Source organism: Marmota marmota, unplaced genomic scaffold, assembly GCF_001458135.2.
Source record: "Marmota marmota marmota unplaced genomic scaffold, marMar, whole genome shotgun sequence".
Lineage (NCBI taxonomy): Eukaryota > Metazoa > Chordata > Mammalia > Rodentia > Sciuridae > Marmota > Marmota marmota.
Genome location: NW_026000185.1, coordinates 6,219,066 through 6,243,852, shown reverse-complemented (window position 1 = coordinate 6,243,852; position 24,787 = coordinate 6,219,066). Strand labels below are relative to the sequence as shown.

General features: G+C 42.7%; 1 protein-coding gene across 3 annotated transcripts; it reads left to right on the top strand.

Moving 5' to 3' along the window:
• Positions 1–12,489: 12,489 nt before the first annotated feature.
• On the top strand, positions 12,490–19,609 carry Znf263 (zinc finger protein 263). 3 transcript variants are annotated; one of them, XM_048789272.1, is made up of 6 exons: positions 12,490–13,120; positions 14,108–14,288; positions 14,806–14,840; positions 15,116–15,242; positions 16,742–16,858; positions 17,726–19,609. In XM_048789272.1, the coding sequence occupies exons 1-6, from the start codon at positions 12,734–12,736 to the stop codon at positions 18,892–18,894; spliced, it is 2,016 nt and encodes a 671-aa protein (XP_048645229.1). In that variant the 5' UTR covers positions 12,490–12,733; the 3' UTR covers positions 18,895–19,609. The 3 variants fall into 3 exon arrangements, with proteins under 3 accessions (XP_048645229.1, XP_015346302.1, XP_015346303.1); XM_015490816.2 differs by having other exon boundaries at positions 14,767–14,840; XM_015490817.2 differs by lacking the exons at positions 14,108–14,288; positions 14,806–14,840 and having other exon boundaries at positions 12,491–13,120.
• The last annotated feature ends 5,178 nt before the right edge of the window (positions 19,610–24,787 follow it).

Here is a 24,787-nt window from a genome sequence, read left to right as displayed (position 1 = left end):
ATATCCTTTCCACAGTGCCCTCAGTTCTGCCCATGTCATCTCTGAGAGAGGAGTTTTATACATTAGGCTGCAGAAGCAGTGACATCATCAGCACTACCTTGCTTAGTTTACTTGTGTGACCAGCATCCTAAGGAGCAATTGTCCTGATGTACATGCAAGAAAGTAGCTTTCTGCAGATAAAGCTAACTTGCCTTAGGTCCCAGAGTGCATAAGGGAAAGCCAGTGTCCTTCAAGATAATATGTATCTAGATATTCCAATCCAGGCTTGCTCTCATTGTTCCCTTATTTTGACTGGATTATTGAGAACAGAAAGGAGACATTCAGGGATATGGTGTTTTACTGTCCCCCTTTTCTTTAAGGATGATATAGCCATATATTAGTTTCCTATCAGCTTGGTTGTGATTAACAACCTCTGATGTATGGGTTGTGACGATAATGGTTGCCTGGGTTACTCTTCAGGGATCTGAAGGTAGCTTTTGCTGAAAACATTGACTCCTCACTTGGACCTGAAGATGTCAGATGGGTGAATGAAATGAGATCTCTGTGTTCACATTATGTCTCTCCCCTTTGCTGCCCTAACTTTTGGGTCAGATTCTATTTGGCTCTGCATTCGGATGTGTTGGCTGTCCATTGGAGCAGGGGTGTGTTTTCTTCTACCCCATTCTTCAGCTTTTTCAGCAGCTGAAGTGGCCAAAGCACCCAAAGTCTTTTATCCTTATTATAAGGCCCAGACCTTGCCACATAGACAGGATGTTTGCACAGGGTAATGGGCCAGCTGCAAGAGTAACTCAGGAGTTCCTAGGACAAACTGACTGACATCTGGTGATGCGAGTCTCACACAAGAAGAAATATATTTTGGAACCATGCCCCTGGCCAATGGAAAATTACCAGACCCTAATCTACCCCAGAAAATCATAAAAAGCTCTCATTTCCCTTTGTCCAGGGAGCAGCTGGACCCTCAGTCAGTACTATTCCCTTCAGTAGAAGCCCCAATTAAAGACTTGTCTATTTCCACTCACTGGACTTCATTTCTAATATCACCTAGTCAAAAGTTTTCCTCTCTGTTATCAGAATAAGGGGGTTAGTGAGTGCAGGGAAAGCCCTTTGTGCTTCAACAGAGACCTAAAGGAAGTGGGGGAGAGTGAGTCACAAATTCAATTTGGGAATAAGCAGTCTTCATCTATTCATAGTGATTGCAAAGGCCCTGGGTTTACAGTGTGCTTAGAGTTTGAGGAAGCGTAGTATGGCTCATGAAGCAGGAGTGAATGCAGGGGTTACAGATGGAACTGGAGCCAGTTCAGTTAGGGCTTCCAGGCCACCCTAAAGATTTGGCTTCTCCTCTCAGATGAAGGAACACTGAAGAGTTTCACTAGCAGTGACATGATTTGACATGTTTAAAAGAAAAGCTCTCACTCTGTAGGAAGAAGAGACAGTAGAGGAGAAAAGATGGAACAGAGAGAGGAAAAAGCAACCTGCTGCCATAGTGTAAGACAGGGGTTGTAGGACCTTTAACCAGCCTGGTAGCAGGAGTCAGATTCTGGATAATCCTGAAGATGGAGCTGACATGATGTGGATGGTTTGGATTAGATACGAGGGATGTAAAGAGGTATTGTGAAACCATTTCTTTTGGGAGGATCATATAAAGGATCTTTTATGCTACCTTAAGGAGTCCCTGTTAAAACCTGAAGGCAACAGGGAGCTTTCATTGATCTCATTCTCAACTCTGTCCAGCTCTCCTACTTATCCCAACCCAGGTCTTCCACCAAGGGCTCTTCTCACCTGAGAAACATGTTAGTAATTGCACTTCCCAAGGGACAATCTAAAACCTGAGAAGGATAGATGGAGGGGCAGGAAGCTAGCCTCCCAAAGCAGGTGCTGCCGGTGGGCCTGACCCTGCTGAGGGGCTGCAGTAACTGGACTTGGAATATGAACCCCCTACACTTTCATCAAATGAGGGTTCTCTTGCAATGATAACGTCAAGTAAGGGGCTTTATAAAGTGCTATACACTTTATATGACTTATTCTGATTGTTACATCTAGGTAGAAATTAAGTGTTCATTTTACTCATTCAACTTACTGTTTCAGAATTTTATAATAACTTTTTCCTACCGATACTTATAGGGACCACTCCAGCCAGGTTTTGGGCATACAGTCTCTGACACCTAAAGGGCTTCCAGTTCAGTGAAGGAGGCAGAAAAAGAAAAAAAAAACCCAATTGCTCTCTTCCTTTGAGGTTCCTCTACTTAACCCTGTCCTTTAAGATGCTTCTCCCTGTCCTGTGCTTCGGTCATTGCCACGCATCATCCTGTTTCGAAACTGCTTGTTTATGGGTCTGGAAGCTGCGCAAAGTGGTAGGAAAAAAGATTTAGGAGCTGCGTGACGTGAGCTGGGTAACCGGCTCCTTTGAGCTTCCGTTTTCTGTCAAACGGGTTGATTCAAGAGTTTAGAAAAGATTAACAAAAGTGCCTGACCTCTGGGGAGTAGTCCCTGCCTTGGCCCTCGGAGTCCGTGGGCTGGCACAGAACCCAGCCCTGAGATGCCCCCGCCTGCACCTCCTGAGCAGGCGTCAGCCCAGACAAGCAAGACCCAACCCACGCATGGTCCATGCCCCGCTCCTTTAGGAAAGGGGAGGCCCGGGCATCTCCTGCCCAGCGGGGCGGAAAGCAAGCTGGCGGTGCGAATGGACCAGAACTCGCCTGGTCCGCGCAGCACCTGCGCTGGCGACGCAGAACTACTTCTCTCCAGGGGCGCAGACCTAGACCTGATTGACAGGCTAGATAGCCAGTAGCTGCTGCTTTCTAGAGCCGCCTCGCAGCGCTTGTATCCCGGGCACCAGGCCGGAAGTGGAGGGAGCTTGGCATTGGTTGGGAGGGTTCGCGGAGAGGGACTTCCCGGGCTGTCGGAGCCCACCGGCCCCCAAAGGACTCCAGCCGTAAGCACCCTCCTTCCTTGGCCGAGCACCCAGCGGAGGACGGACGCGCCACGCAAGATCCTGGCCCCACGGCGTTTATCTGGTAGGGTGGAGAGAAGCATTAACCATAAAGAGGTAAACAGTGATGTCCAGTTATGACAAGAGCTGTGAAAACAAATGGATCATGAAACTCAACAACAGCCCCGCAGTGTTCTCCCAAACAGAAAACAGGATGAGAAAGCAAGGGTTCTCAAACTCTGCCCCTGGGAACCCTAGAGCAGAGATGCTTAAATTTTCTTTCATAATTCTTTTTGAGCAATCTTTTAAAACGCTTTTAACTGTAGACATAATGGTTTTTCCCAGGAAAGGGCCGGTGCAGCTGCAGCTGCAATTTTTAATACTAGCTTGGAGAGTTCATGGACTCCCAGGACTACTTAGGGGTTTCTAGCCATAGGACCCCACCCTCTAATATGTTAAAACCAAAAGAGACACTGTTTAGCCCCCCCGCCAGCACAGGCTTCATAAATGAAGGTTCAGCTCCGTGACAAATCCAAAAAGGGAGTTTGAATTAAAGAGACAAACTCTAATTACCTTTAAACCAGCTCCAGGACGGCTTCTCCTACCTCCAGCCTCAAGCTACCTATTAGAGTAGCGAGGTTTACTGAAGAGGCCAGAGAGAGAGAGAGAGAACACGCCAGGGAGTGGACTTTTATTGGGGAACAAAAAATACTGGGGAAAAATCCCATCCAATCAAGATTAAGGGGGGGCAGTGTCCCAAGGTCAGGTGAGACGACTGGGTCTTCAGGGGTTGTGGCCAGGCAGGCCTCCACGCGGACAAGCCCTCGGACCTGAGAAGGCTGGGGAAAGCTCTGGACACAAAGATGTGTCTAGGCGCCTCTTGCTCAGCCAGGGAGGTAACTCGAATCACGTGCCAGATGGCCTCCCACAGCACTGCTGTTTAATTGCTTTACTTACTGGATCTTTAAGAACAGCAAAGCCTGCTTGCCTGGTCCTGGGACACGGCATGTTTCTAGATGCAGACAGTATTGACTAGTTCTGAGAGAAGCTGGTTTTGAGGGCTGGTTGTAGGCATTTGGAAAATTGATTGGAGTAACTAGGAAACAAACTTTTAAAAGGAGGATTCTATGCACAATAGCAGCAAAACCCATAACTAGAAATAAATCAATACGAAATTCACAAGACTTATGGAAAGAAAAGCACATAGCATTACAGAATAAAAGAAGTCCCAAACCATTGAAGAAATATATCATAGTCCTGGATGGAAGAGCCAGTATCATAAATATATCAAGCATTCCTAAAATAATCAACAAATCTTTGCAACCCAAGTTAAAATCCTAACAAGATTTTTAAAAATAAGATTTAACAAATTGACCCTAAATTCATAACCAAAAAAATTGTGAAAAAGATCAATGGTGGGGTAAAGTATCATACCAGATGTAACATACTGCAAAAATACAGTAGTTAAAAGTGGTGCGTTTATAAGAATGGATATACAGGTAAATGGAAACAAAAGCATCCATAAAATATGTGTGAATGGATTTATCTTATACCAAAGATGATATTTAAAAGCCCAGGGGAAAAGGAAGCCAAATTTATAAATGGTTTTGGGACTGCTGAGAATCCTTCTGGAATATACACACTTCTGTCTCACCATGTACAAAAAAGTTGACTAAAATTATTAAAGAAATAGAAAGTGTAATGTGTAAATTTTTTTTTATGATCTTGCAGTGTGGAAGATATTTCTAGGTGGACGTGGAGGCAAAGGCCTATAATCCCAGTGACTTAAGAGGCTGAGGCAGGAGGATTTCAAGTTCAAGGCCAATCTTGGCAATTTGAGACCCTGTCTCAAAATAAAAAATAAAAAGGTCTGGGGATGTAGCTCAGTGGTAGAATTCTTGTCTAGAATGCACAAGGCCTTGAATTTGATCCCCAGTACCACAAAAACAAATTAGTAAAGCATTCTATTTTTTAAAAATGTTCAGAGGACATAAACAGGCGATTCACAATAGAAACACAAAATGCCATTAGGTATTAAAAGATGCTAAGTCTCCAAGTAATCAGAGAAATGAAATCTCAATAGCAAGGAGATATAATTTTTTACCCATGGTATTGGCACAAATTAATAAGGTTGATAAACATAGCTTTCATGAGCATGTGGGGATACAGGCACTTTAGTATCCTATGGTAGGAGTTAAAGTTGTGAAGCTTTTTTGGAAGGCAATTTGGCAATATTATTCAAACTTGAAAATGTATATGCATTCTGGTTTAGTTTTTTCATTTCTAGTACTCTATCCTAAAGAAATTACCAAATGAACACTAGTATGCGTATCTGAGGTGTTCACGGAAGTGTTGGTTATTAGAGCAAAAGATATAGAAACAATCTAAATACACATCAGCATGGAATGGTCAGTACAACCATGATTCATCCACACTGCATATTGCACAGTTGGTAAGAATAAGAAAGTCCTTGATTGGGCCTAGATAGATATCACAGGCACACTGTTACTTTTTTTTAAATATGGAAAATATGCATAGGCTGATACATACATATAATTTATACATATAGCTATGTTAAGCACATCTGAAGAGATTAATAGGATGCACAAACAACAAAACCCTCTAGAGAGGGGGAATTTAGGTGTGGGGGGATAATTTTCTCATCTTATTTGTGTCTAGGATACTTAATAAGTTTTGTCAAATATAAGTCTACAAGGAAATATGAACTAACTTTTCAAAACAGAAGCAGAATGAACCTCATTTTCTAGTGAATGCAGTAAAAAAAAAAATCTATAAGGAAAAATTTCTTCAACATCTGGACCAGTTGAACAATTCTCTAATACAAGCAAGACTTTATAGCCTTATGGAGGAGTTTATGCTTTATTATTAGGGCAATGGGGATCAAAGAAGAAATAAAATTAAGAACTGCAATAATAAACTATTTTGAAATAGGAGAATATTACATAAAATAATTTAAGGATGTAACTAAAGTTACATAGCATGCTTTTTTTTAAAAAAAAAATCAAACAACAAAGAATAAAAATATACCAATTTTTGAAAGTTTATTATGTTTAAGACCTGCATTTAAATATATTTCAGTTAGTGTGTGTGTGTGTGTGTGTGTGTGTGTTTTACTGGGAATTGAACCTAGGGTCTTGTGCATGCCAGTCAAGTATTTTACTACTGAGCTATGCCCCTAGCACCCTCATTTACTCTTTATACTTATACTACTTTATGAGGTGGGTACTGATGTTTGCACTTTTTAAAAGTGATCAGGAATATATCTAGAATTATCTATGCAGTGTTCTATGTTCATGGTTTCCAAGATCTATTTGATATCTTTCTTCGATTTTGTAAATATTAATTTTAAATATTTACTATACACAAGGCATTTTAGGGTGAAGAGATGAATTATAGATGTTCTCTACCTTGTGAAAAATCCATTCATGTGAGTTGCCGATGTGTGTACATTGGAAGGGCAGGAGAGGATGCAGGTTGGAGTCTGATTGCAATCCAAATGAACCATGATGTTTAGTGTCAAAAGCAAGATATAAACAAAGCACCATGGGAACACAGACTAAAGTGATGCTGACCTGGGGTGCAAGAAGGAGTTAATGCAGTACTCATTGCCACACTTTAAGGCCATGTTGTGAAGACCTTTCCAGCTTGAGAAATTTATGCTTTATTATTATGATGGTGGGGAGCCCACTGAAAGCTATGTGTGTGCATATGTGAAGATTTTAATTTTTTGATTTCTATTTCATTTTTCCCCTCAGATAGGGAACTTCTTGACTAAAGGGGAGAAGACATTGGGCTGGGGTTGTGGCTCAGTGGTAAATTGCTTGCCTAGCACGTGTGAGACACTGGGTTTGATTCTCAGCACCATATGTAAACAAACAAATGAATAAAGGTCCGTCAATAACTAATAAAAATTATAAAAAGGAGAGAAGACACATTTCCAAATTGCTTTCCATAAAATATAGAAATTCTTAGGTTGTCTTACCTGTGTAGGGATATTTGTGTCTATAAAGGTCTTAACAAAGGAAACTTTTTCCACAGCCAGGGTGCTTGTAAGTTTTCTCTCCTGAATGAATCTTCTGGTGCTCAATAAGTTACAGCTTCTTATCAACAGATTTTCTACCTTGAGGGCACTGGTGAGGTCTCTATTCTGAACTATTTTTCTTATGGGGAATTCTAAGCTTGAGAAGTTCTTCTAGTTGGAGTTCTGAGGCTTCTCTCCCTATAAAGGAGAGAAGCAATCTTTGTTAAGTCAGGGGGTTTTCCTGATTCCCCAAATGTTTTAATAGTCTTTTGTGTAAAATGGGACTATGAAGAGCATTCCCCTCTAAAGCAACAGTGCACAGTCCCCAGTTTTTTCTGCGTTGAAGAATCTTAATTTTCTCTCTTGATCTCAAAACCTGAGAGAAGAAAACTGAATAGCATATGTCAGGCTCTTCAAGAAGAAATAAAGTGAGGGGAAAAATAAAGATGTGCATTGTCTAACTAAAGGGAAAACAGAATCTCCTGAAGAGAATCCCAAATCTTTTCACTCTAAGAAATCCTAAGAGAGGAAAGGTAAACGTGGTCATTACGAGAGCAGTATAGAGCACTTGTCTAATGTGTGAGACCCTGGGTTCCATCACCAGCACTAAAGTAAAGTTATGAAACTATTTACCCTTATTACTTGAAGAGATTTTTTTTTAAATTAGGTTCTGAACTGAGTTGGCTGATAAGCAGCAAAACAGTCTTTATGTGCTTGTTTTAGTTGAAGTCTAGAAGTGGATTATCTTGATTTAAAAAAAAAAAAAAAAAAAACTTACCTGTTTCTCTCAGTCCAAAGACCACTAGTAGAATTTCATCCAGTTAGCTCTCCTGTTGCAACCTATCACTTCCTTCAGGTTATCATTTGCATCTTTTTTTCATGTTTCTTCCTCTTCCTCCTCTTCTCAGAGAAAGTTTACTGTCTCTAATAAAATATGGGTTGGCAATAGTGACTTAAGATCAAAATAGAGGAAACTATTTAAATATTAACATTACCAAACAATATTAGCAAGATAATTTGGTTAATGTTAATCCAAAGGAAAATATAAATTCCAGAGTATTTTATCAAAATATAGGAAGTGAAGCAAGATGCCTTATATTTTCATGGAGAAGAAGAAATTTTGTTTTCATTAGTAACAAAATGCATTTCAAATGAAATAACTAGATTAATAACAATATACATTTCAAATGCTAGATTTCAAAGTTGAGTGGGCTGGGGTTGTAGTTCATGGGTAGAGCACTTGCCTAGCTTATGTGAGTTCAATCCTCAGCACCACATAAAATAAAAAAATAAATGTATTGTGTCCATCTACAACTAAAAATATTTTAAATAAGAGTAATGTGGTATATGTAAGAGAAAACTTAAATCATAGATTAAAGGAAAGCTGAAGACATCTAAAAATGGAAAGAAACAAACTGGTGGAGAGTGGTAAGTAACAAAGGCTTGGAGTGACTGAAGACTGGAGAACCAGGGGATCTTAATATAAGAAGGAAGAGTGGTGTTTCAGAATGCTCTTGACCCACAGAGCTGACTTCAAAGTCTTAACATTGAACAGATGTCACTCTGAAAACCAGGTACAGACAACTGACCCCCTGAGAGTCAGGGAATCTGTAAGACCTAGGCAAAGCCTGAAAGCATTCCTAGAGTCCAGTACCCCTGTGATCTAAAACCAGGAGTGGTAGGAGTTCTTTGTCTGAGATCCAAATTTTTCTCTGTAACAGGAGCCACTTACAGGTGAGGAAAGAAAATATAAAAAGGTAGAATGTGTGATTATGAGAGCATACTTTTTACCAAAGCACTAAAGTAGCACTTTAAAAAAAATAAATATACCTCTTTAGCAGTCTTGGTCAATTTTTTTAAAAGCAAATAGTCTCCAAACATTCTTTTATTTATTTGTTTTTATGTGGTGCTGAGGATTACACCCAGTGCCTCACACATGCTACGCAAGTACTCCACCACTGAGCTACAACCCTAGCCCAGCATTTCTTTTTAAGTTTGTTCTTTTTAGATATACATGATAGTAGAGTATATTTTGACACATTATACATACATGGAGTACAACTTCCCATTCTTGTGGTTGTATGTGATGTTGAGTTACACTGGTTGTATATTCATATATGAACACAAGAAAGTTATGTCCAATTCATTCTACCGTCTTTCCCATCCCCATCCCTTCTCCCTTCCCTTCATTCTGCTTTGTCTAGCCCAATTAACTTCTATTTCCCACCACCTCAATTATGAGTTAGCATCTGCATATCAGAGAGAACATTCTGCTTTTGGTTTTTTGGGATTGGCTTATTTTACTTAGCATGATAGTCTCCAGTTCCATTCATTTATTGGCATATGCCAAATTTCATTCTTCTTTATAGCTAAGTAATATTCCATTGTGTATATATACCACATTTAATCCATTCTTAAAGGGCACCTAGGTTGGTTCCATAGTTTAGCTATTGTAAATTGAGCTGCTATAACATTTATTTGGCTGCATCACTATAGTATGCTGGTTTTAAGTCCTTTGGGTATATACCAAGAAGTGGGATAACTGGGTCAAATGGTGGTTCCGTTCCAGATTTTCTGAGGAATCTCCATACTGCTTTCCGTAGTGGTTGCACCAATTTGCAGCCCCATTAGCAATGTATGAGATTACATTTCCCCCACATCCTCATCAACATTTATTGATAATTGCCATTCTGACTGGAATGAAATGAAACCACAGTGTAGTTTTAATTTGCATTTCTCTAATTGCTAGAAATGTTGAACATTTTTTCATATATTTGTTGACTGATTGTATTTTTTCTTCAGTGAAGTACCTGTTCAGTTCTTTTGCCCATTTATTGATTAGATTATTTGGTTTTGGGTGTTAGGTTTTTGAGTTCTTTATATATCCTGGGAATTAATACTTTATAAGAAGTGCAGAAGATTTTCTCTCATTCTGTAGGTTCTGTCTTCATACTTTTGATTATTTCCTTTGCTGTGAAGAAGATTTTTAGTTCAATAGGATCCCATTTATTGATTTTTTTTTTTTGCACCAGGGATTGATCTTATGGGCACTCAATTACTGAGCAACATCCCAAGCCCTTTTTTAAAAATTATTTATTTATTTGTTCTAATTTGTTATACATGACAGCAGAATGCATTTCAACTCATAGTACACAAATGGAGCACAACTTTTCATTTTTCTGGTTGTACAAAAGTAGAGTCACACCATTCGTGTCTTCATACAGGTACCATCTCATCATACCCACTTCCCTTCCTCTCCTTCCCCTTTGCCCTATCCAAAGTTTCTCCATTCCTCTCATGCTCCCCTCACTCCCATTATGGATCATCATCCACTTATCAGAGAAAACATTTGGCTTTTGGATTTTTGGGATTGGCTTACTTCACTTACCACAATATTCTCCAACTCCATCCATTTACCTGCAAAACCCACCCTTTTTTGTATTTTATTTATAGACAGGGTCTCACTGAGTTGCTTAGGGCCTTGCTAAATTGCTGAGGCTGGCACTGAACTCGAAATCCTCCTCCCTCAGCCTCCCAAGCTGCTGGGATTACAGGAATGAGCCACTGCACCCTGCTCCACTTATTGATTCTTGATATTACTTCTTGCACTTTAAGGGATCTTGTTGAGGAATTTGGTTCCTAAGCTGACATGAAGGAAAGTTGGGCCTATACTTTCTGGTAGTAGGTGCAGGGTCTCTGGTCTAATGTCTAGGTCCTTGATCCATAAATTTACACTTCTTAACACTTTAGTGGATTTGAGAACTGGATAGTAACAGACACACTTCCTGGAAAACAGACATACACATGCTATTTTGCAAAGAATATCAAAAGGTTTCCAAAATCACCAAACCCATCCTCTAGAACTGTGCTAATGTGGTAGCCACTTGGTAAAACTTAGCAACTCCATTTTAAGTATCCAGTAGTCACCATCCCAAAACATTCTACTGGAACAGTAGATTCTAAGATTTTCCTGATCTCAGGTTAAAGACCCCCCACCCAGATGAACCCTTTTAAATAGATCTGCTTGCTCATAATCCTATTCCCAAACACTAGCTACTCTATCTTTGGCATATAGGTAGGCCATTTGAAAGAAATGGAGGAGGAATATTAATGGTAATAACCCTAAAAGTTCATCCACCTGTAAGTACCCATTAATAGCCTAAAATCAAAGGGAACTTAGGTAGAAATCATTCTTACTATCAAGGTATGTGTAATTCTGCCAACATTTCTACACCAAATATTCTGCAATAGTTATTTAAGTGACTTTATTAAGTTTAATTAACTTTTTGGTTCTGGAATTGAACCTAAGGCCTTCAGTATAAAGTGGCCTTTTTGTGAGATTTGATGAGCCTTCAGGAATTTATTCTGTTTTACTAGTGCCTAATAATATACTGAATTCATACTCAGACTATGAGCCAGGCAATGTTCTATGCATTCTGCTTACCTTAGCTAGTTTAATCCATTTATGAGTTGGGCATAACATTACACCCTCAAAACAGAAAAGAGAACTGGCTTGGTGAGATTAAATAAATTGCTTGAGACCACGTAGTAAATGCCAGGGAGTAGTGGTTTTGAGATTGGAATTTATAGTCATCTTAAATAGAAACTGTCTAAAAACATCGAAATGGCCTAAGGGACTCAGGTCACAAGTCTCAACAAGGTTTTCCTGAAATGGACTTGTACGTGCTCGTGTGCTATGTGGCCTCTGGGTAGGCATTTATCATGACAGTTTGTGGAACTATAGTCACCTGAAATGAAACAAAGCAAAATTCTCAGTACTCTTCCACACAAACCCTATGCTCCGCAGCCCCCAGCACCTTTTACTCAGGGCAGCCCGAGCAGGCTAGCGGGGGTGACCCTGGGCAAAAGGCTAAAAAAGCCGGGTGTGCGGTGAGCAGCTTGGAGCGCGGGCCGGACGCCCAGCGTTCCTCTAGGCCGCCCCGCAGCGCAGTCAGACTCTGAATGTATCGACTACCTACGGCAGCGCGCCCCCAGTCCGCGCAGGCGCAGTAGTGGTGCTGCGCCACGGACTGCATCTCCCGGTAGGCTCCGCGCTGGCTGCTGCGCACCCAAAAGGGTGGTGACCCCCGGCGGCCGAGAGCAGCCCAGGAAGCTGGGGACTCGTTGGGAAAAGATATCCCGGGGCGCTTGTTAACGACTCAGATTCCTGGGTCCCGCCCTGACCTAGCTTGTTTCTAGATCAAGCGTGGCTCGAGGATTTACATTTCGACAAACTTTGCTGGGGAAACCTGACCCAGGTCACTCGCCGGCCACACCCACCTCCGGCTTCCCCGCTTCCAACTCGCAGCCCCGCCCACTCCGGGCCCAGCTACGGAGATCTCCCGGACTCGTCAGGTGGCCCAGCTTCCCGTCCCCAATTGGCCCCTAACTCATCCCGCCTCCGCGGGCGAATCTTTATTTTCTATTGGTCAGTGCTAAGTCTGTGCGAGACTTGACCCAATGGACACTAGAGTATGCAAAACATGACCCGTGCTTCGGCTCGAGGAGGGGCCGTTGGATTGTGACGTATAACTCGCGCGCTGAAACTTCCGGCGTGGGAGCAGAGGACTCAGTCTTGCGTGGGTGTGTGAGGGGAGAAAAGCGGTGGAGCTCCGGACCCGCTGCGGTCAAGCTGGGGGCCTCCGCCAGGATTCGGAGACCCCAGCCCCTTGGCTTCTGCCCACGCCATTTATCCTTGCACCCGGCGCCGTCCAAGGCAGGCATAGCTGGTTTCGGGGCCAAGACGTTCTGGGGGAATCGCGATGGCGTCGGTCCCGGGCTCTCAGGAACGCGAAGGGCTGCTGATAGTGAAATTGGAGGAAGACTGCGCCTGGAGCCAGGAGCTGCCCACGCCTGACCCAGGGCCCAGCCAAGAGGCCTCCCATCTCCGCTTCCGACGATTCCGCTTCCAAGAGGCCGCAGGTCCCCGGGAAGCGCTCAGCCGGCTCCAGGAGCTTTGCCATGGCTGGCTACGGCCAGAGATGCGCACCAAGGAGCAGATCCTGGAGCTACTGGTGCTGGAACAGTTCCTGACTATCCTGCCCCAAGAGATCCAGAGCAGGGTGCAGGAGCTGCATCCGGAGAGCGGCGAAGAGGCAGTGACCCTTGTGGAGGATATGCAGAGAGAGCTCGGGAGACTGAGGCAACAGGTGAGAGAAAGGGCTGTTTTATCCCCGGTTTGGCCCCGAGGACTGGTACATCTCGTTTGCCTAGTTCCCCAAATTTACTTGGTTGCTCTGGGTAGACCTTACATGGGAAAGAGGGGTTTTTGTGGTTTAGTCCGGAACATTCATTCTTAAGAATTCCCCCCTATGAACATGGTGAGCAGTGAAAAGTACCCTTTTACCACACGAAGGCAGTGCCTTAGCAGTAGTTTGTTAGAGTGCCATCGTTCAAATCCTCACTCTGCTGTTTACTAGCTTTGCGAATTTAGCAAGTTATTTGATCTCTTTGGGCCTCAGTTTGCCCCCTGATAAAATACTTTTGGGGGCCATTTTGAGGGTAACAGGAGGAGTGGCATGTAAAGTTTTGATGACACTGATGGCTACCAGCGTATTATTTATTATTATTACTTATTTTTTAGTTGTTGATGGACACAGTATCTCTATTTATTTTTATGTGATGCTGAGGATCAAACCCAGTGCCTCACCCGTGAGGAGGGTGCTCTACCACTGAACTACAGTCCCAGCTTATTAATGTCTAGTACCCATTAGTTCTTGTTCTATTAGGGTGGACAGAGTGTTGTCCTGCAGAGCTGGATGTCTGTTAATTGAAAAACAATTTGGCCTTGAGGCTCTGAGGTCACTGCCACTACCCCCATCAAAGTTTAGCTTATCCAGTAGTGAGAAATAGGGCAAGTAGAAAAGGTGAAGGAGAACAGAAGGAGCCACGTGAATAAAGAATGTGGGGAAGATGTACAGTGGGAATGGACACTGTCCTTCCCTCCTTTAGTCTTCCCTTCCCAATTTCACTGATGTACAAGGGATGCACATGCCTTTAGTGTAAACTGCCTTCTTTTGCCAAGTCCAAAGGGAATCTTCTGTAATTCTCTGTTGAAGACCTGCACTTAGAATCCTGTAGTGATATCCCTTTCTGTCACCCTGTTGTGATGATGAGTGATGTGGGTTGGTTCCCAGGTCACAAACCAAGGGCGGGGAACAGAAGTACTTTTGGAGGAGCCTTTGCCTCTGGAAACAGCAGGAGAGTCACCGAGCTTCAAGCTGGAGCCAATGGAGACTGAGCGAACCCCTGGCCCAAGGCTGCAGGAGCTGCTAGGCCCCAGCCCTAAAAGGGACCCCCAGGCTGTAAAGGACAGGGGTGAGGAACAGTTATCTGGGTAGGTGGGAGGGAGGAGGGGCTTTGGGATTGCCCCGATACTAGCAGAATGTAGCACAGGTGCCAAGGAAAAGGAATTTCTGAAGTGGAGGTTCTCGGATGTGTCTTGAAAGACCTAGAAGTGGGGTGTGGGTTCTGCTGGGTGTGGGAGAAAGAAGGGGAATCTCTTTGAACCCTTTTGTATGCAGGACAGGCAGTATAGAGCTAGATGAATGGTGTGGGAGGTTTGGAGTGCTGCTGACAGTGTGGAAGACTGCTAGCATTCCTTTACTTTGGCCCCATCATTCTGGATATCACTTTATTATGCCTGTTGCCACCTTTGGTTTAGTGTCAATCCTAAAAGCAAAGTCTGGGTGTTCTGGAACACAAACTGTTTTGTAATAATGTGTGGGTTGACAAGATTTCTGGGTTGCCCCACATTTTGGAATGCCATTCTCATTGTGATTTCTATCACCTTCAGCATTATCTACTCCCTGGCTTTCTCTCTTTCCTCCTGAAGGGAACATGGAAGACAAGGAGATGACTGGGCCCCAGGTGATGTGGCAGTTCCCCTTGTTTCCCCCATCAGCACCCTCCTTCCTTCCCTGGAGTGTTCCTTTTGGGATAAGAAGGGGTCCTTTGGCCACTTGGAGGATCTTTCTCCCTAACCAAATGTGAAGCCTTCTTCGTCTCTACCCATCATGTATAGTTCTTTGACCTTTCTTCCTTGTGTGTCCTTGGCACCCCTGAGTTTTGCCCCTTTAGTTCATGACTACACTCAAATTGTTCTTGGTGCATTTGGGGCTAAAAGAGATCTTGTGCTGTTTCAGTTGCCTGAAAGCATAGAGGATGTGGCCATGTACATCTCCCAGGAGGAGTGGGGTCACCAGGATCCTAATAAGAGAGTCCTCTCCAGGGACACGGTGCAGGAGAGTTATGAGAATGTGGACTCTTTGGGTAAGGACTTTCTTTCTTAGGGATGACAACTGTGGCATTTCTAACCGGGGTCTTGCCCCACGAACACGTACTCCAATTTTGCCAAGAAGCATTCTCAGGAGATCTCCCTTTTTCTAAAGTTCCCCACATTAGGATTAGTTAGATATCTACCAAGTAGACAGTTGGCACTCTAATGGACAGCCCTGGACCTAAGCTCTACTGCTGAACTCTACTAAGGCAGAAAGTTTGAATATAATGTACTTCTAAGGGCAGCACAAATCAAATCCAATGATAGTGCCCACATCACACACATTCAGTCCCCCAGGATGCTAAGGAGGCTCAACGTTCTTAATTCTTTGTAAATTTGAGATGCTTATTCTTCAGAGCTTGCTTGTTTCCTGTCCTCCATTAGTATTTCTAGGCTCCAAAGACAAAGCACTGGCATCAACATTGCAGCTTATTAGCCCTTATAGTCTATAGAAATGCAGGGAAGTGGAGGGCCATGTGGAAATTTGGGAAAAAAAGCAGGTTAAATAATGCATAAATTATAATGCATCTATGTGTTGAACTATTGTGCAGAGATTAAAAATGATGCATATGAAATGACAAACTGATAGTTGGATTAGAAAGAGGATATACAGAAAATTATTATACAGTTTCCTCAACTTTCCTTTGAAGATGAAAATTTTTATAATAAAGCTGGAGGAGGTCTTAAACACAATTGTATAATTAGCTATATCGCAGCACACGCCAGTAGAAATCACTGCAGTTTATTTTCGTCTATCAGGTTTGTATAAAAGAATCATAGTTTTTTGGACTCAGATACATTATTTCTGCAAAGGGCTTGTTACTGGCTTTTGTTTCTTTTCATTGGGACCAACTCCAGGTTTTTCATCACTTTTCCACTGCTCTGTTGCCCAAAATTGAACAAAGCTCCTTTAGTGAGTGCTAACTAGGAAGAGAAAAATCAGATAATTTGTTGGAATTGAAATTGTTTGGGTCCATGTTTGCTGGAGTTGGAGTGAGGTTTTTGGTTTTATTTTTTAGCATAGCACAGAAATAGCACATTTGGGTTTTAATCTCATCATCCTTTCAGAGCTGTGGGTCCTTTTCTCATTGTCATATTTTCTCCTTGGAGTTTTCAAGTCAAATCATATTTATATGTAAGAGTCAAGGTTCTTTTGATACGTTAAAGTGATTTTTCAATGAGCTAACCATCCTGAACATGTTAATTTTATTGTTGTTTTAATTTCAGAAGTGTACATTCTCATGGGGGAAAAAAAAAATCCCAAGTGTGTTGAAAGTCTTAAAGCCAACCAAACAAAAAAATAGTCTCCTCTAATTTCTTTCTGTAGAGGTAACCACTGGGAATAGTTTAGTGTGTGTATTCCAAGTAATTGATGTCAGACTTGTTGAGCATTCATCTCCCCACTAAGAGCAGGGAATAAGGTTTTCTTTTTTCCCTTGCTTGGTAGAGGAGAGTGGTGACATAGCAATCTATTTCTTTTCATTGTAAACAGAATCTCACATTCCCAGTCAGGAAGCCCTCAAAACCCAGGTGGAACAAGGAGGAAAACCATGGGATCCCAGTGTCCAGAGTTGCAAGGAGGGTGTGAGCCCCAGAAGTGCAGCTCCAGGTAAGAAATGAAGGTGAACATCTACCCAGCAAGGCATCTTGAGGTTGAACACAAGATAGATGAAAGTTGGGTACAGGGCCTACTACTACTGCTGGCATGGAGATACATTGTTTCCTGTGTCTCCACTGCTCACTTTCCATGCCTGTGAGGCAAATGAGGAAGCACTCACTCTTAGGCTCACTTGGCCCATTCTAGCCTCACTCCAAATCAACCACTCCTAGAAGGCAGAAGCAAGAGGCCCCGTTGGAGGTGAGGTGGAGACCTTAAGAAGGGAATTCCAAGACTGCTCTGAGCTCTGATTCATTGAGCATCTGCCCTATCCTTTATTCAGATGCTTTTCTAGAGTGCTATACTTATAGGGAGAGTGCTGCAGTCTGGCTGGGCACAATTCAGGAGCCACTTGTCAAAAGAAACGAACTTTATTTTTAGAACCACACACCACACCACACAGCTCCTCAAGAAAAACCCTCAGAGCCCAACTGCCACCACCGGCTTCTCTCAAGCCTCTCAACCTCCCCCACTCCTCCTGCTCTTGAGGCCTATTGGCTGGGTCGTGTGGGTGGAGCCAAAAAAAGTCCCCCAATGAGCAGCTCTGTAGTCTGAAAGGGCAGGGAAACAGCCCAATGAGCATCACCAGAGAGGAGCCAATCAGCTAGAAGTTGCTGGGGCCGCTGTGAGCCAATCATCAGCTGGCAGCTGGAATTTTGCTGGGGCCCCTTCGGCTGTGGCTCTCAACAGGAGAGGATGGGAAATGGAGGTAGAACTAGCCCTTTAGGGCCTCTGACCTGAAAGATAGTTAGAGACGTGGGGTTTTCTTTCCTCCAGTGTCAAAATAATATAGAGGTTTGGCTTTAATTTCTCTACCAGGGGAAGAGAAATTCGAGAACCCAGAAGGAAGTTCTCCATCTGTTTCCCTTGAGAACACCCATCCTCAGGTGCTGTTCCCTGGCCAGGCCAGAGGGGAAGTACCCTGGAGTCCAGAGCTGGGAAGACCTCATGACAGGGCAGAAGGGCATTGGGAACCTCCCCCAGAGGACAGAACAGAGCAGTCCTTAGCTGGAGCCACAGGTTGCAGAGAACTGGTGCGACCAAAGGAACTGCAGCCAAAGAAACTCCATCTATGTCCCTTGTGTGGCAAAAATTTCTCTAACAACTCAAACCTAATTAGGCACCAGAGAATACATGCAGCAGAAAAACTGTGTATGGGTGTGGAGTGTGGCGAAGTTTTTGGTGGGCATCCACACTTTATGTCACTACATAGAGCACACCTAGGAGAGGAGGCCCATAAGTGCCTGGAATGTGGAAAATGCTTCAGTCAAAATACCCACCTGACCCGCCACCAGCGTACCCATACAGGTGAGAAACCTTATCAGTGCAGCGTCTGTGGAAAAAGCTTCTCTTGCAACTCTAACCTTCACAGGCACCAGAGGACACACACTGGGGAGAAGCCCTACAAGTGTCCAGAGTGTGGGGAGATCTTTGCTCATAGCTCCAACCTCCTTCGGCACCAGAGGATCCACACCGGAGAGAGACCCTATAAGTGTGCTGAGTGTGGGAAAAGTTTTTCTCGGAGTTCACACCTTGTTATTCATGAAAGAACCCATGAGAAAGAGAGACTTGACCCCTTTTCTGAGTGTGGGGAGGCCATGAGTGACAGTGCCACCTTTCTTACAAACCATGGAGCCCACAGAGCTGAAAAGAAACTCTTTGAATGTTTGACTTGTGGGAAAAGCTTCCGGCAGGGAATGCACCTCACCAGACATCAGAGAACACACACAGGAGAGAAACCATATAAATGTACCCTTTGCGGGGAAAACTTCTCTCATAGATCCAACTTAATCAGGCACCAGAGAATTCACACAGGTGAAAAACCCTATACCTGTCATGAGTGTGGAGACAGTTTCTCTCACAGCTCTAATCGGATTCGTCACTTGAGAACCCATACAGGTGAAAGACCCTATAAATGTTCCGAATGTGGAGAAAGCTTCTCTCGGAGTTCACGCCTTATGAGTCATCAGAGAACTCACACCGGTTAAGGACAGTGGGACTTCTCTTAGCCCCGGAATCAGTGGCATATTCAGAGGTCTTTCCAAGAGTCCAGCTGGCTAAATGACCTGTCTTCCAGGTAGTTAATATAAAGAGAATATGAGGCTCATTTAGAGGGAGGTGCAGAGGCAGCAGAATATTAGCTTAACACTAAAAAGGAGTTCAGTCTGCAGTAGTAAGGATATAAGTCTTTGAAGTGACCTGCTCTGGGTCACTTTTTGTCTGAAGGTGCACCCACCTTCTTGGTGCATTTAACCAAGGTGTGGTTTGGGTGCCTTACTGTGTCCATTTTTAACCCCCAAACTTTGGGAGTCTGTGATCTTTTTCTACTCCTCCCTTTGGAGTCAGTAGGAGTGTTTGGGCTCTTGGGAATGTTTGAGAGCACAGAAGAGTGGCCAAGTCTCCTAGGAAACCAGCTGGAGGTCAAACAAACCTGGTTGTAGGTTGTAGCTCTCTTGAAGGCTCTGGCTAGAAAGCTGTGGGCAGTCTTGGTCAACCACCACAGTGCAGTGGTGGAAGGAGTGTCCATCGGCAGACCATATAAGCAAGTATGACTGGAGACAAAAAGGAACCAGAGGTTTTTGAGAGAAATTCTGAGGTGGAACTTGCAGGTAAGCCCAAAAATTGGCAGATGAAATGGGTGAGTGATTACTCCACCCTTTGCAGAGATTGAAACCTTCCCTCACCTTTGTCAAAAAAAGAAAACAAACAAACAAAAAAAAAAAAACAGAGCTCCAGAGTCTTGTTCCTGGACGGAGGGTTCCATCAAAGTGGATCCTACAGAAGTTAGGGATTATGTTTTCCCTGTTGAAAATGTTTGAATGGTAATAAATATCTTTGGGAAACATGAATGTGTGTGAATCTTGATTAAGGGCCTTTGTCTTAACCTCAGTGTTGATCTGTATCCAGCCTCTTCTCAGAGGCCCAGCTTTCTTCTTGTGGACTTCCTGGGTTGGTCAGAAAGGTTTTGACAAAGGTGGCAGCATATAGGCTTCGGGAAGGTGTGGGCTTGATGGGTTCTGGGCTGGATTCCACCGACTAACAAGGTCAAGCTGAATGGCTGCTTGGTCTCCCAAAGTTGTTCTTTCTTTTTGTTGCTCAGCACTGAAAATGTTTTCCATTCTTTGTTAAGAAAGTTTATATTCTTGGGCTGAGGCTGTAGCACATGTGAGGCACTGGGTTCGATCCTCAGCACCACATAAAAATAAATGAAGATAACTGTCTACAACTAAAATATTTTTTTAAAAATTATATTCTTATAAAGTAGCTTGAGGCAGGTTAGGCTTTTTCAAAAGACAGGATAGATGGGATTTTTGGCTCTTGTAGCTGGTTCCTAGGAAGGAAGCTAAGATGCTCCTGATATCAGTGAGTCATTGATCATTAAAGGTGGGAAAATACAGGGGAGGGGAACATTATTAGGGGAAATCATGTATTAGAATGAGAATAGGAATTCTAGGAGTGTGCATCTATAGGAAAGAGTACCAGCAGTTACTCTGGGAGTTATCAGAAGGACTTATATGGCCCTGAAGGAAGGTATGGAACTAGCTGTTCACTGGGAGAAAAAACAACAACAACAAAAAAAAACAAACGATGGAGCAATCTGTTAGCAATTAACTATCAAATAAATATCACTCTTAAGTGATGGGAATAACTGTGTCCCTTCTCACTTTATCAGTCTTGTCTCAGCCCAGCCTCAGTGTGAGTTTTCCCTTGATTTTCCCCCTCTTCTTCCCTGTTCTCTCTCCTCCTCCCTCCCTCCCTCTTTGTCTCTTTTTTTCTTTGTACCAGGGATTGAACCCAGGGGTGCTTAGCCACTGAGCCATATCCCCAGCCCTATTTTTGTATTTTATTTATAAGACAGGGTCTCACTGAGTTGATTAGGGCCTTGCTGAATTGCTGAGGCTGGTTTTGCATTCATGATCCTTCTGCCTCAGCCTCCTGAGCTGCTGGGATTACAGGCATGTGCCACCACACCTGGCTTTTCCTTGGTTTTCGGAGCCAATTTTAAAATGTGTTTCTTACTAATCTCCCTTTTTTTTTTTTTAATGTATCTTGTTAACGGGAAGAGAGCAGTGGTAGTGTTGTGATTGAGGGACATTGGACTGGGTGAGGATTAGAGAAGTTAATGTGGGATCTACAGCAGATGGAGTCCAGTGGAGCAGGGAAGGGCTGATATGGCTTCTGATGACATGAATTGGGTGCAGTGGTGTGAAGCCTGTGTTAAGGCTAAGCAAGCTGTTTAAGATGGCAGCTTACATGGATTGTACAATTCATTCCTGTCCTCATATTTATGTATATATACACACATGATATCCATGTATATAATATAGAATCACCCATGCAGATCTTATGATTTTGTTCAACTAATGTTGCTTTACTTAGAGTCTGAAGCTAGAATAATGAGGGCTTCTTTTCCTCCCCTAGGTGTTCACCCCAAGATTAAAAAGCTTTCTGTTGGGACTCTTCACCCAATCTCCAATTTAGCTCCCCTTCTAGCAAACTATACATGCAACTCAGCTTTGTTTTAATGAGATGATGTCACACAAAATATTATATATGAAACAGCACAGTGCCTGGCATGCAGAATATATAAATATTCGGTTCATAAAAGATTTCAGACAGATCTTCCAGTTAAAGTTCTTAGTTTGTCACTGAGGCACCTTGAATGCTCCAAAAGATTGTCCAGAAATCACAAGCATCCAAGTCTGCTTCAAGGTATTTTTCCATGCAGGAAGGGTGGGGAAAGAAAATTACTAAGAAGTGACTCTGCAGCAGAGGGGCATGTTCTAGACATGATGAGGAACTCTGAGCCCTCTATGCACACTTCCCTCCAGGCAGGAAGGCCCCTTCCTAGAACGGGGTGTCAATTCTTTCCCCAATATGAAGCTACCTGGCAGGAGTGTAGCTGAAGTTCAGGAATACTGCCTGGGTTTCCCAGAGCAGTTCCGGATCCAGAGACTTAAGTCCTTTCCCAGGCATGGGCAAAGCAAACTCCAGCAGCCTGTGGCTCCAGCCTCTTGAGGGGATTGCCCTCCATACTGATCAGCAAGGACCACTGCAAATGACCAGGCCTACAAGCCTTGCTTTACTGGTGATCCTGAATGTGACAACATTCCTATCCCAAGCTGGCCGTCATGGTCCAAGGAGGCAGCAAGGACTTGTCTTTTTGCAGTATTGGGGATTGAACCCTGGGGTTGCTCTACCACTGAGCTACATCCCCAGTCCTTTTTATTTTTGAGACAGGGTCTCAAACTTGCAATTCTCCTGCCTTAGTCTCCCAAGTGGCTGGGATTTCAGGTGTGGCCCCACTGTGCCTAGCTGTAGCTGCAAGTTCCAGCCTGGTACAGGGTAGGGGAAGGATGGAAAAGTGGCAGGGAGGCTGGGGGTAATGAGGGCCACATCAGGGCAGGGACAGTGAGGAGGTAGAGCCATTAGGATGTACCATGAGCCAGAAAAAGGTGTAAATCTGGGATGTCCCTCAAAGTCAGACAGTCTGCCCTTGAACCATCTTTGCTGCTCTCTGACAGATGCCTCTAAGACAACCACCCAGGGACCTTGCAGTTTCTTCAGGGAAATTCACATGCACACATCCAAGAACCTGTGTTGCATGCTCCTCAAGCCTTAAGGCCCAGCTCAGAGTAATGTGATGCTTCAGATAACTTCTACTGCTCCTCAAGGGAGCTCAAAGTCATGTCTGTACTCAGTATGTCCAGTGGAGGTTTATTCCTATTCATTTTCTTTTTTATTCAAATGTGGTTGTCTAACATAGCTCATCTAGCTCATGGAACAGTGACTTGAGGTGATGTCACACAAAATATTATATATGAAACAGCACAGTGCCTGGCATGCAGAAGATATTCATATTCGGTTCATAAAAGATTTCAGACAGATCTTCCAGTTAAAGTTCTTAGTTTGTCACTGAGGCACCTTGAATGCTCCAAAAGATTGTCAGAAATCACAAGCATCCAAATCTGCTTCAAGATAATTTTACACTATAGTTACCTGGTATTGACCAATGGAACAGAATTTGTGATTACTCTCAAAAAATGAGTATGAGTCTTGGTCATTCAATTTTGGGAATTTATTGCCATTGAAAAAGAATAAAGATATTTACACAAAATACCCCAATTAGAAGAACTAGAACCCACTTGAATCAAAGTGTGAAATATGATATATCAAGAATTATGTAATGTTTTGAACAGCCAACAATAAAAAATTAAAAAAAAAATATAGACAGTACAGAAGAAAATTGAAGTTGTTTTTACTGAACCCTCAGCCCTGGCACAAATGGTGACACCACATGGTCTTTTTTAATTAGTAAATTATAAACACATATCAATGTCTTGGGTTTGTGAGGATAATTCTTGATCAGATTTTGATATGAATTTTATATAATAGAGTAATATGCAAATGTACCCTTGAAGTTGCACTTGTTAAAAATGTAATTTTTGGGTAGTCTTAAAATAGCACCTAACATTTGAAATAAATGTTTATTATACTTGGAAAAAAAAAAAAGAAGAACTAGAGAGCTAAGCAATATCCTCAAGTGCCATTCTCAACTTCTTCCAAAAACCTATGGTTTGAAAAGTCCTCCTCAAAGGAGGGAAAACAAATTGGGGACAAATTTTAAAATCAAATCAACCTTCCAAATGTCATAGGTCTCCCAACTTCCAGTAGGCTTAAAAGAACCATAAAAGCAAGCCTAAATTGAGTGAAAAGGAGTACACAGTGGCATGTTTAATTTTTCTGTAAGTTCTGGGTAATAGACATTTTAAAATACTGAATTTACACGGTAAGAATATATCAGCAGTAACTACTTTTTTTTTTTAAACCAGTGGTACTCTACCAGTGAACCACACCACCACCACACTTTTAAAAATAATTTTGTTGTTGTATATGGATACAGTATCTTTATTTTTGTGTGGTGCTGAGGATCGAACACAGTGCCTCACATGTGCTAGGCAAGTGCTCTACCACTGAGTCTGACATCCCCACCATTTTAAAATCTATTTTGAGATGGTCTCAGTTGCCATGGCTGGCTTCAAACTCTCCATCCCCCTGCCTCAGCCTCCCATGTGCCACCCTGCCTGCTTAAAATAACTAATTAAAATAAAGGACTCCACTCAGAGTAACAATAATACTACCTAGGAATAACAGTAAAATAGATGAAGACTCAACTATAAAAACTATACATTTACCATTCAAATGGAGAGAAGTAAGTGTAAATTCTTACCAAACTAATTAAATTATGTATAAATTCCAGAGGGAACTGATGTGTGTTTGGAGGAGGCTTGAACAGTTTAATGCCGAAGTTGATTTGAAAGAATAGGTAAGAACAGCTTAAACATTTCTGAAGATAGTAAGTGGGTACTTGCCTTATATTAAAAGTCTCATTTGGGCACTGTGGCACATCCAGTAATCCCAGTAGTTCGTGAGGTTGAGGCAGGAGGATCTCGAGTTCAAAGCCAGCTCAGCAAAAGTAAGGTGCTAAGCAACTCTGTGAGACCCTGTCTCTAAATAAAATACAAAATAGGGCTGAGGATGTGGCTCAATGGTCAAGTGCCCCTGAGTTTAATCTCCAGTACCCCCCAAAACAAAACAATAACAACAACAAAAAACCCAGTCTGATTAAAATGGTAAGGTAATAGAGCAAGAGTCGATACCAGCACTACATTTAATCGCTAATTTTACACTATAGTTACCTGGTATTGACCAATGGAACAGAATATAAATCTCAGAAACAGACCCTATGAGAAAGGAAATATTAAAAGCTAATAAGGACTTAATTATCTTAGCAAAACTTGTTATTTGCAAATATCAATCTAAATGCTCACCTGACATCTTGTGCTAAAATGGGGAATAGTAAAATGTGCCAATCTTTTA